Raw genomic sequence first — 12607 nt, 5'->3', positions numbered from 1 at the left:
GATAACACGAAAGGATATTGTTGCCAACTTTTAGTATGTTGCCAAAGTCCCTTTGTGGGTTTTAGAACGCGAAAAAACGATTCAAAAAACGAAAGTGCGTCTTTATTTAATTTTTTTATTATTATTATTATTATTATTATTATTATAATCTCTTAATTATTTTATTTAATAAAAATTTCATCTCTTACTATAGAAAAATAATTTTTTTTTCTGTTGCAAATTTTTTTTTTTTTTTAATTTATGTATTTTATTTTGTCATTTTTATTTACAATTGAAATTAACTTTCGAAGAATTTTTATTATTTTTACAAATTTTGTGAATTTTAAGTTCTATTTTTTAATTTTTAAAATTGAGAGATTTTTTAATTTAAAAAAAAAAACTTTATTTACAAATTATTTCTAAGTTTTTTTTTTTAATTTTTAAAAAAAATCGAATTAAATTTTGTTTTGCAACATCAGGGGAAAAAAATTGTTTTGAGATGAAAATTCACGAATTAGAAAAAAGAGGTTTGGAATAATATTCTAGTTTCAATTTATTTAAAAATGAATTCTAACGTTAATGTATGAAAAATTAACGGTTATTTGAGTTTATTTTTTTAAATAGAAAAAAAAAATTGCACCTGTTTGAAAAAACGATGATTTTCCATTTCTTTTACACTGCCATTTAAAAAAAAAATACAGCAAAAAAAAAATTGTTGAAGCACTCTCGTTTTATTGAATGAAATTTCGCGGGAAATATTTTGTGGGTTTTGAAAAATCGGTAATCTAGTCCAATTTTTTTTTTTCCAAAAAAATGAGAAACAATTTTTCAAAGAATCACGTATACGAAATCAATTTTTAATTCTATTTCATATTTATATTGTTATATTATTATTGTAAGTTTCTTTTTTTCTCTCTTCTCAACAAAAAAAAAAAAAAAAAAATCACGCGGACTGGATTTACCAAGAATTCAAAACTTGACCACCACTTAATACTTTGTTACTAATATTTAAAAAAGAAATAAAAAAGTAAATAAATAATTAATAATAATAAATAAATAAAACTCAGAATCAAGCAAAGCTGACGAATTATGAGATATTAGAATTATTATATCGACCACACAAGATTTACTGTATGAGGGGTAAAAAAAAAAAAAAAAAATTATGTTAACGCTATTAAAAAAAAAAAAAAAAAAAATTATGAGGAAAAAAAATAAAAGAAACAGTTCTTAATTGTATAAAGGACAATGAAGTAGGTTTTCGTCGATGATTATTTTTTTTCATTTTTTTTTTATTTTTTTCTTTTTTTAGCTTTAAAGCTGTTCTATTCTGCGACTCATAAAAAAAAAAAAAAAAAATGCTTTGCGTACGGTACTGTGATATGTCGCTGTTTATTAATTTTTTTGTTGCACACGTTCAAATAAAAGCCACTCTCATGTCGGAAGCAACACATTGTTCTATATGATTATATAATAATAATAATAATTAAAACATGGGAAAAAAAAAAAATCCAAAAATTCGTGGATAAAAAAAAATATAATATAGAAAGTGGATGAATAATGATGAAGAATAAAAAGAAATTGTTATTAAATAACGAATTATATATATATATATATAAATATTATACATAGAAAATATATATAATCGATATTTTTTTTTTGTTTCTTTTATTTTTTCACATTCGTCGATGCGCGCTAGAACAGTTCCTAAGTTCGCGCTATATTTTTCATTCTCTCTGGAATATTATTTCAATTAAAAAAAAAAAAATACAAAACAAAAGGATGAATAAATAAAATGCTTTCACAACAAAGAAAATAGGAACGTGATTCATTTATTTATTGTATCTAAAAAGAAAATTTTTACGAGTAATTTTTTTTTTAGTTCAGTAATTTATTTAGTTTAGATTCGTATCGATTTCTATGAAAAATTATTAAATTAAAACTTATTTTTAAATTGAAAATTTCTTCTACATATATTTAATCCGACATTTTGGATTTTTTTAAAAAATTACTGCATTAAATGTTTTTAAATCATTAAAATAAATTAAATTCTATTGTTTTAAAATGAAGAAAAAAAAACAATTTTTGAACGGATGGAAAGCAAGATTAATTTGTGTTGGTAAGCATGGTAAGTTAATATTTTTTTAATTTTCTAATTTTAAAGTAATTTGTAAGTTTCATATTGACAAAATAATATGTCGTTATTTTATTTTACCTATTTCAAAAATTTGTAATTTTAAAATCTCCCGCTATTTTAAAACTATAACGTTGTTTTCACTGTTGCAAAAATTTGTCCAGGCGTAACATACGTAACTTCCACTTTAATTTGTCGCATTTCGGATGTTTTACCTTTGGAAATTTCAAGTTTGTTTCCCAACCGTGATCTAAATAATTCAGTCTCGAACTCTGCTTGACTAAATTGACAGAAGAAAAATGTCAAATATAATTATTTATGTTCAATCAAAAATGTTATTTAAAGTTTAATTTAACGTTTGTTAAATTTGTGCTTTTTTTAGATTCTATCTAGTTTTAATACTCATCACAATGATGAGTGATAAACAAAATGGATTATCGGTACGTAAATTCTCAATTATTATAACTCCAAAAAAATTTCTATTTTTTAACAATAATATTCTATTTGAAAGGAATTTTCTTCATTTTTCAAAGTAATAAATTATTATTTATTCATTTATTATTCTTATATTGTATAAAATGAGTTTTTTTTGTTCAAAAATTTGAGGTTAGATTTACTTGTTAATTGTCGAAGTAAATACAATTTCAAATCACAGCATTTTTTTTTAGAAAAAGACGAACAATTTTTCTTGTTTTAATCACAATATTAGGAATAATTAATAATATATGTAACAAAATTTGTTTTATTTGTTAATATAATTGAAAATTTTTTAATGAAAAATTAACCTTAATAAAAAGCAATTTTTCATTTTTTTAATTGTAGAGAGAGGAAATTGCGAAACAATTTATGTTACCAGAAAGAAAGAGTAAAATAGCAACTCTTTTGAAACAAGATGGTCAAGAATATTGTATTTGTCGGAGTTCCGATAGTTCTCGATTTATGATGTAAGTAAATATATTTTTTTTTCGAAAAAAAAATTTTTAAATAATTTTCATTTCATTTATTCAAGTGTTAGAAAAATTTTTTATTATTTATCAAAAAATTTGCAATTTTCATTTTTGTAATTAAATTATTAATTCGGTAATTAAATGAATTAATTTTATTTGAAATTAAAATTTTTTTTCATTAAATTAATAATTAATTTATTATTAATTAAATTAAATTACATTAATTAATAATTAAATAGATAAATAAATATAATAAAATTTTTAATAAATCGAGAAATGATTTTTAATTTATTTTATAAAAATTGTTTCATTCAATAATATTAGAGAATTGTAATTTTTTTTTCCAGTGGTTGCGACGCTTGTGAGGAATGGTATCATGGTGATTGCATAAATATAACCGAGAAAGAAGCGAAATATATTAAACAATTCTTTTGCGTTGTAAGTATCTTTAATATTTTTTTTTTCGTTTTACTTTTCTTAAAATTAAATAAATAAAATTATTTCAGCGTTGTAAAGAAGAGGATCCCACACTTGTCACTCAATATAAACCAAAACGTTCCGAGAGGGAGGATCGAAAACACAGAAAACATCGTGAAAAAGAAAAAGAACGCGCCTATCGTCATGAACCTATTGATTGGGATGCGCCTGTTGTGAAAAAATCATCAAAACGTTGTGGCGAGTGCACTGGTTGTCTTCGAACTGAAAATTGTGGAAAATGCGATGCCTGCAGGTAGAAAAAAAATTAAAATTACTTATATTTACTCAATTGAATTAAAAAATTAAATTAAAATTAAAATTCTCTATTTTTGAAGAAATATAATTTTTTTTAACAAAAAAAAATATAATTTTAATTTCTTTTAGAAAAGAAATGACTTTTCAATAAATAAAAAATAAATTATCAAAATTTTTTTTTTTTTAAATTAATTAACAATTAATTTTTTCTTTTTCATTTTAATAAAGGCATTTAAAAAAATTTGGACCCTCCGTGAGATTGAAACTTCGTTGTGTACAAAAAACATGTCGTATTTCAATAGAACCATTGAAATTAAAAAGTTCGAGTAAAAGTTCAAAGCCGAGTAGAAAACGTAGACGAGACTCAAGTAATGAAAGAATTGAACATCTTGAGCCACCAATTCATTGTTTTGGACCAGCTTGCATGAAACAATCACGTTTAGGCAGTAAATATTGTTCAGATGAATGTGGAATGAAATTGGCGACAAATCGAATTTATCAAGTTTTACCGCAAAGATTACAAGAATGGGCAATGACACCGTGTATTGCCGAGCAAAATAATCGACGTGCCCTTGAAAATGTGAGAAAACAACAAAATGATGTACGTAGAATTTTACATGAATTAGATAAACGACATATGGAATTAGATCAAATTGTTGAGAGAGCAAAACATTCGACAATTGATCCAAAAATGGAAATTGATGAGAATGATGATACGGAAATGAGTATGTATTGCATTACATGCGGTCATGAAATTAATTCACGAACTGCAATTAAACATATGGAAAAATGTTTCAATAAGGTATGCATTTATTTTTATTTTATTTTTTAATTTATTTATTTATTATTCTCCAATTCTTATAAAAAGTTTTAATTTTATAGATTTTTTATATTTAACTGAAGTTTGATAAAGTAGATTTTCTAATACATGTAATTTTCAAATAATACAATTTTCATTTAACAGAATTCATATCTAGAAAAATTTTTATAAAAAATTTTTTTATTTATCGGAATTATTCTTTTATATTTGATTTCTTTTTTATTCGAATATTCACTTAAAAGTATTTTTATTAACTAAATTAACAGAATTTCTATATAAAAAAATTCTTATTTAATAAAACTTTTATTCAATAAAATTTCGATCTAATTAAAATTATTTATTATTATTATTATTATTATTATTATTATTATTATTATTATTATTATTATTATTATTATTAATTATTTCACTCTTTATATATTTTTTTATTTAAAGTTGGTAACAATTATAATTTTTATCCAATTCTTACAAACAGTAGTTTATTTTGCTCTTGAAAGATTTTTAAAAATTTGTTGAATTTTTATTAACAATATTTTGTTAACAAAATAATAATAATAATAATAATAACACAAAATCAAAATTGTAGAGAATCTTTCGATGAGAATGAGCCATTGTTTATAAAAATTGGATAAAAATTAGAATTGTTCACTAATTTTGAAAGAAAAAACACAAAATGTTTAGTAATTATTATTTCATAAAAATTTTAATTAAAAATAATTTTTTTTTTAATTTTTACTTTCGAATATGGGTGAAATAAATATTTTAAATATATTTTTAGTTCTGTTTCTGTTAAAAACTACTTTTTAGTTTGAGGTTATGTTAATGGGTTGAATAGAAATTCTAGCTAAATTTTTCAGTCGAATTTCTATTTCACCGATACTTCATTTGACCGAATTTTCATTTGGCCGAATTTCCTTGAATTTCAGAGGGGATTTTTAAAATCAATCAATCAAAAATTATCAAGAAAATTGTGATTGGTTGATTTTAAAAATTCCCCTCTGAAATATTTTTTCTATCGGTCGTATGATTGCATAATGTGAAAAATCGATCAAATGGAAATTTGATTTTTTAATCTATCTAATGAAAATTCGGTTAAATTACATTTCGGTCAAATGAAATATCGGTGAAATAGAAATTATAACTGAAAAATTTAGCTATAGAAAATTTCAATGTGAGTTTTAAAATCAACCAATTAGGCATTTTACCTTGTGACGTCAGAGGCTGATGACGTCGAAGCCTGGAGGGACAACAAACGAAAAAAACAATAAAGAACTGTCAAACAAGTGATTTTGAGGTTAAGTTTTTGAAGTTTTCAACGTTACCAAATGTATAGATGGACTATAGTAAAATTATTTGTTGTCCCTCCAGGCTTCCAGCTGATCGGGCAGCCATATTTGAAAGTGAAATACCTAATCACGATTTTTTTGATAATTTTTTATTGGTTGATTTGAAAATTCCCGCTGAAATGTTTCATGATGTGAAAGTTCGATAAAATCGAAATTCGAGATTTATTTCGAATGAAACTTCGGATAAGTGAAATTTCGGCACTTTCGGTCAAATAAAGTATCAGTGAAATAGAAATTATCTAAGTTAAAAATTTAAAAATTTCTTTTAAAATCACAATTCTATTAAATAAAAATTAGATCGAATAGAAATTTTATCGAATAAAAGTTTTTTTGAAATCTAAAAAGCAAATGAGGGTTATGTTAAATAGGTTATGTTTACGACAGTCATGTAAAATGAAAATAAAATTTTTTTTTTTCAAAAATAAAGATTTGTATTGAGAATTAATTTGAAATTTCAAAACATAACCTATTTTTTTGCTTTTTATGTCAGATTTCAATTACATTTGAAAGTTTAAAAAAAAAATATTATTTTCCAGTACGAGTCACAGGAATCATTTGGATCGAGTTTCAAAACAAGAATTGAGGGTCAAGTAATGTTTTGTGATTTCTATAATCCAGTTAATGGTACATATTGTAAAAGATTGCGTGTTCTGTGTCCTGAACATTGTAAGGATCCAAAAATAAGTGACACGGAAATTTGTGGTTGTCCATTGGTGTCAAATGTTTTTAATTTAACCGGTGAATTTTGTCGTGCACCAAAAAAAAGTTGCGTTAAACATCATGTTTGGGAGAAATTACGTCGCGCTGAAATTGATATGGAACGTGTTAGACAATGGTTGAAAATTGATGAATTAGTTGAACAAGAAAGGCAAATTCGTTCAAATATGGCATCAAGAGCCGGTGTTCTTGCCTTAATGCTCCACTCGACTTTTAATCATGAACTCATGGAACAAATGACACAGGAACAAAATATCAATCAAATGGAAGCAATGGAAGAGGAATATCGTCGTGGTTATGGTATGCAAAACGAAAGAAATGAATAAATTTGTTTTTTTTCAAATATTTACTTGAAAATTATTATTAGTTTAGTGAAATTTTGTGTGAAAAAAAAGGTTTTTTAAAAAAATAACTAAAAAAAAGGACAAATTATTTTTTAAAGTTTAATTTCAGATTAATAAATAATAATTAATAATTAGTTAATTATTTTAATTTAACAATTTACAGAAATCGAACTCTTGTAAACACTACATTTAATTTCGTAATTTTTACTATTAATTTAAAAAACAATTGCTTTGTGAAAATAAATATCTTTCTATTTTGTATATTTAAATAATTAAGATTGTATAAAAAAAAATAATTTGGGAAAAAAGCATAATTGTGGGACTATGGGATTTTATTACCTTTATTCCTTTATCCCTAATTTTATAATTGATTTGATTTTATTTGTGTTAAATATAATGTGTTTTGTTTTTTTACGGGAGTGTTCGAAATTCTTAAAACCGCGATCGCTTAAATAAAAAGTGTTTTTATTGCTAATAATTTGAAAATGTGATTTCCGGAGTGTTTGAATTTTTTTTTGCCAGTGTTTCCTGTACATTGTGTGGAATTTACAAGAATACATCAGTTACAGTCTAAGGTTAGATATATATATATTTTTTATAAATAAATTATTTTTTTTCTGAAAAATTGAAAAATAAATATAAATTTTTAGTGATTTTAGAGACTTTCAAATAAATAATATTGAAATAATAATAAATGTAAATATAGCTTCAAAAGTAATTTTTTTATTTTTTAAGAAAATTACAATTTAATTAAATTATGACGATTCTTAATAAATAAAAATGTAAACATAGCTTCAATTTATCGTTATTAATACAATGTAAATCGAAAACAATAGTTTCAATTGTTTTGTTTGTAAATAATTATAGCTTCAATTGAAGATATGACTGAAATTAACCAAATAACTGAAACTGACTGAAAATACTGACAATTAAATGTAAATTAAACAGTTGAAGGTATCATTTGACTTAAAACGGGACTGTATGAGCAAAAAAAAAATGTAGCGTGTCTTTACTAGTAATTGAAGCTATCATATAGACTGTAATTTAACAGCTATTGAAGTTACCATTAACTGGCAATTATCGCAGTAATTGAATTTTTCATGTATACTGTAAAACCAGCAAGGTGCTATCCTATAGGTCTGTAAACATCAGTAATATGATACTCGTTCTAGTCATTGAAGCTTACATATTATTGCCTAAGAGACATCAGCATATTGAAGCTATCAGCGCCTGAATATTTATTCAATCTGCAGTAGAAGCTTACAATTTGTCTGGAAAATACCAACAACTGAGGCTATTTTAATTGACAGAAGGTATTGAAAATTGAAGCTATAATTTTCGGAATTATTTTTTATTGAAATTAACACTTGAAGCTATTTTTTACATTTTTAATTTTGATCTAATTTAAAAATAAAAATACAAGTTTCACTTAGTTGCAGTTTTTTTAGCAGTTTCATTTTTAGGTTAGAATTGGCACATAACCTCATTTATTGTGAAGTAAACATGCGTAAAATGTAATTTTTTGATTGGTTACTAGTAACCGCAGCCATAAAGGCCTGAGAAGAATAGAAACGTAACCGGAAGAATGAGTTAGAGAAGGATAGACATATAGTTTGTCCTTCTCTAACTCATTATTCCGTTGCGTTTACGGTTTACGGTTTCTTTCGCGCATCGAACTATCGATTATCGAATTAAAATAATTGGACAAAAAATTTTGAGACACAAATTTTAAATTAATTTTTCAGAAAAAAAATACATAACCTAAACATTATTATATAAAATGAAATGCGTTACTATTTTTTTTTATGTAAATTTATTTGTTGTAATTTTTTTTTTTTTTTAGTTTTATATACAAGAAGACAGTGAAGAGACGAGTAAAGGATACAACCCTACCGAAAGAGTGGTACTGGATTGGTACTGGGAAATTGGAACTGAGGGCTCAGTACCAACTCAGTACTAATTTGGTGCATTTTGGTACTGAAATGGAACTGGGAAATTTACCTGCGAAAAGGGTCGAGTTACCGTTAATACCCTCATAAAAGTGAAAAGCGACTAGCTTTTTCAATATGTTTAAACTAAAACTTTATATTTATTTCAATATTATATTTGTTTTTCATGGATTTATATTATTTTCATACATTATTATGCATATGATATTTCCTTTGTCAGCTAAATTCAAAAATGATGTCCTTTTTTTTATCAAACTTAAGGTATACGAGATAAATTATAACTTTTTTAAATGTAATTATTTTATGATAAATTTTAGATATTCATAATCTGGAAATATTAACGAATCTGAATATATATTTTTTAAAGTTGAGTTATTAAAATTACAAATTTTTTAAGCAATAAAACTCGGGTTAAAATTTTAATCCTTCGACAAAGGACCTAGGGGTCTATTGTTCAAGGAGGGATTGCAATATAATTTCCAAACTTAACAGAAATTTTCTACAAACTATTATGTTTTTTTTTGCTGTTTTACACGTATTTCGCGAGAGACGGTTTGTTGATCTTATATACCTTTAAAACTATTGTTAAAGTACTTTAAAAATGTCTTCTTATGGGTTATCAGGTAGTGGTACTGAAGTGGAACTCAAGCCAAGTCCAATTCAGTACCATTCCAGTACCACTCTTTCGGTAGGGAATAATTCTGCTACCATTTAATATTACTAAAAAAAACAATTGTTTTGCAAAAAATATCACTACTTCCATTACTTTTGTATTATAAATGAAAATTGTATATATAAAAGCAAAAATTTTTGGAAAAACCCCTCATTGTGCGATTTTCGGATTTTATTACACTTTATACCTGCATCGGGAGCTTTTATTGTATTTACATTGAGATACACAAAGGGTGTTTCTTAAATGAAAGGTCATTTTTGGAATGGGAAAATCCCGGAGATAATTAAATTAGTTGCAATTCGTTTGCTGAACTTGTTCAGACACGTGGTGTGTGAGTGGTGTAAATTTTGTAATTTTAAAAGCAAAATTTGATTAGTGTGAAATATAATAAATTTTTGTTCCGGGAGTGTGTTCGAAATTCTCAAAATCGCGATCGTACAAAGTGTTTTTTATAATATTTAAAAAAGTGATTTCTGGAGTTAAAATTTTTTTTAGTGCTTCCTGTGCAATTTTTCGAATTATTTAAGTGTACATTAGTTGCAGTTTTAAGGTTAGTGATATTTTTTTTCAAATCAATTATTTTTCTATTAAAAAATTTTAAAATCAATGATTTTATTTTTAAATTAGAAAATTAAAAAATTTAATAAATAATATTCAGATATATAAAAAAAAACGATTCGCTAGTAAGTATAAAGAAAAGTGTTACTCATTTTTTTATGTAAATTTATTTATTCGTTTAAATAGGCTCTTTTATAGTCGATAATAATATACTTCCAAGAAGGCAGTGAAGAGGCGAGTGAAGGATACAATAATTCTGCTGGCACTTGATATAATTATATTTATATATAAATATTATCAATTTCTCTAAAAAAAAAAGTCGTTATTTTTCGCGAAAAATTTTTTCTTTCCCTTTTTTTTGTGTGAAAATTCAAATAAAAGAAAATTATATTCTCTTTTCCAATTATTAACGCAATCTTTGGGGCAAATAAGAGGATTTTTTTTTTTTTTAAATCAAAAACAATGAAACTTTATATAAAGTTCCATTATTTATGCTATTTTTATACAAATTATTATTTGGGAAACAAAGATTTGATATATATAGTTTTTTTTCGGTCTCTTCAATTTTTTTCTTTTCCCTTTATATGACGACAATAATAAATATTGATAATTATATTCAACATATTCGTAAGCTTCCATAGGCAAAGAGCACGCTAAAAGATTAATTAATATAATATTATACACGTGTACAATAATGTGACTATTTTTTTTTAATCTTTACAAAAATAATTATAACAATGTACTTTTATAACATTGCCGATCGGTGATTTTTCTAACTAGACAATTTTTTTCAGTTTTTTTTTTATTCATTAATTTTCTATTTTATTTTTGCATCCTTTGGAATCTATTTTTTTTTTATTTAATCAGACATTGTCTTTGGTACATTTACAACAAACAGCGTTATTTTTTTTATTTTCAATAGATTTGTTTTATTTTTAATTATTTTTTGTTTATTAATTTGCTAATTTGAGAATATTTGTCATTAATTGACTATTGAATTACATAAAACTAATTAATAAAAATAATTATCCGACACTAATGAAAATAATTAAATAATTGAAAATTATTTTTTTTTATTAGTGTCAATTAATTAAAATAATTATTTAGTTAATGCTAATTATCCAATACAAATTAATAAAAATAATTATTTAGCTAAAATTAATTAATTAAAATAATTTATTAGATAAAACTAGTTAAGGAAAATAATTAATTAGCTATACTTAATAATAATTATTTTCGTTAATAAAATTTATCTAATTAAAATTCAAATAATTAGCTAATATTAATTAAAATAATTAATTATACTAATTTTTAGTTTAATTTTTTTAATAATTAATTTTAAATAGACAATTTTTTTTTTTGTTGAATTAAATTGAGGAAATAATTTTTTTTTGTTTAAATATTTAATAAAGATTTACGCTGTCTGGTGTTTAAAAATGCCACCACTACATAAATTAGTAACTTTCGGTGAAATTTGACATCGCAGTTCTAAAATTTCGATACATTATGTGAAAAGGTGGAGGGAAAACCGATTTAAAAAATCGGATTTGTTGGACGAGTAGTTCTTTTCTTTTTTTTTTTAAGGAAAGCGTTAGATTAGAAAACAAAGGCCACCGCTGGCTCTGCGTTTTTTTTTTTCAATATTATTATTATTATTTTTATTTTTGTCAACTCGTCCATTTACGAGGCTAAGGCACGCATTCACTCACAAATACACAAATTATTCACACACACACAATTTTTCTCTCTCACTCTAGATATACTCATCTCTCATTTTAATATAATCCTCGTATTTTTTGGCACTCCGCCACGATTTTGAAGAGAAAAAAAATATATTTTCTATATTAAAAAATTCTTTTATAAAATAAATATTCGAAAAATTATTATTAATAAATTTAATAATAATTATTATTAATAAATTTAATAATAATTATTATTAATAAATTTAATAATAATTATTATTAATTAATTAATAATATTAATAATTATTAAATTATTTTTTGTTGATTGTATTTTTCTTATTAGAAAAATTTATTGCATTAATGGGAATTTTTTTTACATTTAAATTTCGCTTTTTTTTTTTATTTTTCTGATTGAAATTTGATTTTTTGTTTATTTAAAAGAGAGAAAAAGGCAAAAAGTTTCTAAGCGAAAATTTGATTTTTTCCAGTGTTTTGTCATTTTTTTAAAAAAAAGTTTTTAATGTAAACGAAATTCTCAATTTTTTTTTTTTTTTTTTTAAATTTAATGAAAAAAATACATTATCTTTATAATAATCAATTTTTCCAGTACGAATTTTATTGTAAATAATAATCCTTTTCTTTTTCATAAATAAAAAACAAATTTTTCCCTATAAATCCTGCAAAAAAAAAAAAAAAAATGTATAAATAAAAAGAAATAACAAAATTTAT

At 23.4% G+C, this 12607-nt stretch overlaps 1 protein-coding gene across 1 annotated transcript; it reads left to right on the top strand.

Moving 5' to 3' along the window:
• Nucleotides 1–2348: 2348 nt before the first annotated feature.
• LOC127281271 (CXXC-type zinc finger protein 1-like) lies at nt 2349–7150 on the top strand. The gene is made up of 6 exons (XM_051304897.1): nt 2349–2550; nt 2933–3054; nt 3405–3495; nt 3564–3787; nt 4018–4591; nt 6492–7150. Exons 1-6 carry the CDS (start codon nt 2521–2523, stop codon nt 6996–6998), a joined length of 1548 nt encoding a protein of 515 aa, XP_051160854.1. The 5' UTR covers nt 2349–2520; the 3' UTR covers nt 6999–7150.
• Nucleotides 7151–12607: the final 5457 nt, after the last annotated feature.

Source organism: Leptopilina boulardi, unplaced genomic scaffold (genome assembly GCF_019393585.1).
Source record: "Leptopilina boulardi isolate dan_hultmark-lab unplaced genomic scaffold, ZJU_Lbou_2.1 LbouV2_266, whole genome shotgun sequence".
Taxonomy (NCBI): Eukaryota; Metazoa; Arthropoda; class Insecta; order Hymenoptera; family Figitidae; genus Leptopilina; species Leptopilina boulardi.
The sequence above is the reverse complement of the archived record's forward strand: the minus strand, read 5'-3'. Positions and strand labels throughout refer to the sequence as shown.